The 2,002-nt window shown below is 27.8% G+C and overlaps 1 protein-coding gene across 1 annotated transcript in view; it reads right to left on the bottom strand.

Annotated features, from left to right (window-relative positions):
- Window positions 1-2,002, bottom strand: part of LOC105627896 (WD repeat-containing protein 5-like) — a 14,007-nt gene that overhangs the window by 3,157 nt on the left and 8,848 nt on the right. Inside the window, exons 4-5 of the mRNA XM_012209169.1 lie at window positions 1,763-1,952; window positions 1,162-1,363 (exon numbers count right to left, since the gene is read on the bottom strand). Coding sequence (XP_012064559.1) covers window positions 1,162-1,363; window positions 1,763-1,952 — 392 coding nt within the window. The remainder of the gene's footprint in view (window positions 1-1,161; window positions 1,364-1,762; window positions 1,953-2,002) is intronic.

The raw sequence follows: 2,002 nt of genomic DNA, 5'->3' as shown, positions 1-2,002 counted from the left end.
GTTAGTGTGTGTGTGTGTGTGTGTGTGTGTGTGTGTGTGTGTGTGTGTGTGTGTGTGTAAAAATTAGATTAGGATGAGATGATTTCATAAATCTTTCATAATCTTTTGTTACTTTTTCTAATTTTAATAGCTCCTTATCAATAGATATTAAGAGGAGAAGATACGATATTATTTAAAATTGGTATTGAATGGTTTGTAATGTCTATTCTTTTATCAATGGGAAATTTCCAAATACTATGTTTAATGCTTTTAATATTAGGTGTGGAAAAAGTTCGAAATATAATATTAATAATGAAATATAATATTATTCTTGTTGCTACTGGTTTATAATTTTATTAGAACATCATGAAATTCTGTTCAATGGTCTTCCAATCTTTTGGCGAGCAATTTCAATTCCTCTAGTTAATGTTCAATTGTTCACACGACAATTATGATGTATTTTTTACAATCAACACTATTAGATCATGGTAACATCTTTATATAATCAAATAAATATCTGAAGAGGATCTAAAGACTGAAATAGCGTATTTCAATTATAATTGTTTAGAATATAGTGTGTAATATTTCATTTTTTAGTATATAATTTAATTTGTTATTGACTCTTATATGCCCTTATTATATTTATTTCTTATTAATATCAAGAGTCTTTTATTATTATTGTTAATCTCTATCAAATGTCATATTACAAAAATTATAAAATTATTGCAGTTAAAGTTACGAAGCTTATCACAGTTATAATTGTGCACTTCTTCTTAAATTTATTAATATACAATATTTGATGTAGCAAATTTCAATTGGACGCATTCAGTGCACATTGGTGCATATTAAAATCATCGTACATAAATTGATGTAAAAATATGTGTTTAGCACAAACATAAAAATAGGTTAAACCATGAAATCCTTAATAGATTTTATTGTGCTGTAAAATATATATTTTATTGTGTTAAAATATATTAAAAAATATATATTTTAAATTATTGTGCTGTAAAATATATATTTTATTGTGTTGTAAAATATATATTTTATAATTCAAAATTTTTGCATTTCATTTTACATTTAAATTAAAACAGTGTATAACGGTTTTAATATACACTACTGTGTTCAATTGAATTAGCTAATGGATTTATTGATTCTTCACTATAGGCATAAGTTTGAAAGTACCTCTTTTCCATTTGTACTGATGTCTAAGCCGTCCCCACATATATGTGCACCTGATATGAACCGAAAAGAATGAGCTTGTCTGGTATCCCAGAAGTGTATGGTGTCGTCCCAGCCACCACTTATCAGCTCGTATGCAGATTTCGGGTTGAAGCAAGCGCTGAAGACTCTAGATTTATGACCGTCCATGACATCCGGCTTGTCACTGCATTCGAAAATTACGAGATGTTTTAATAAAAATCTCAATTTTTATTATGATAATATCTCAGTAATAATAAAAAGAACGGCCAAAGATGAGCAAAGACAGATAGAATAATTAAATAACATTTACCTAATAAGAAAATATACATTTCGATCGATTCAAAGTCTTCTTCAGTTTAAAAAACAGACATGCGTAACATTATTTCCTTTTAATTATTTTTCTTATTATTGTGTTTTTTGAACTGAAGAAGAAGTACTCTGTACTGATCGAAACCCTATGTTATATCTTCTTAACATTTATTTTTGCTTATCTTTAACTATTTCTTTTTTTATTATTGTATGCAAGATTTCTTTTCGGAGATGGAAAAACTTCCACTAGTATATTTCTTTTTGAGATAATTACCTTCCGCGAAACACTCTTTCGAGCGTCTTAGTTTCTTCATCATACAAATATAAAATTGTATCGTCTCCGACAGTAACGAACTTCGGTAATTGAGGGTGATATGCCAGACCGAGTATTTGCCGTCTTTCTCGTATTGTATAAAGACATTGTGCGGTTGGATAATGCCAGCATTTAACGCAACCGTTAGCATCTATATATATATATATATATATATATACGAATAACTATTAACTAATTAAA

This window comes from Atta cephalotes (genome assembly GCF_000143395.1).
Source record: "Atta cephalotes unplaced genomic scaffold scaffold00010, whole genome shotgun sequence".
NCBI classification, from domain to species: Eukaryota; Metazoa; Arthropoda; class Insecta; order Hymenoptera; family Formicidae; genus Atta; species Atta cephalotes.
The sequence above is the reverse complement of the archived record's forward strand: the minus strand, read 5'-3'. Positions and strand labels throughout refer to the sequence as shown.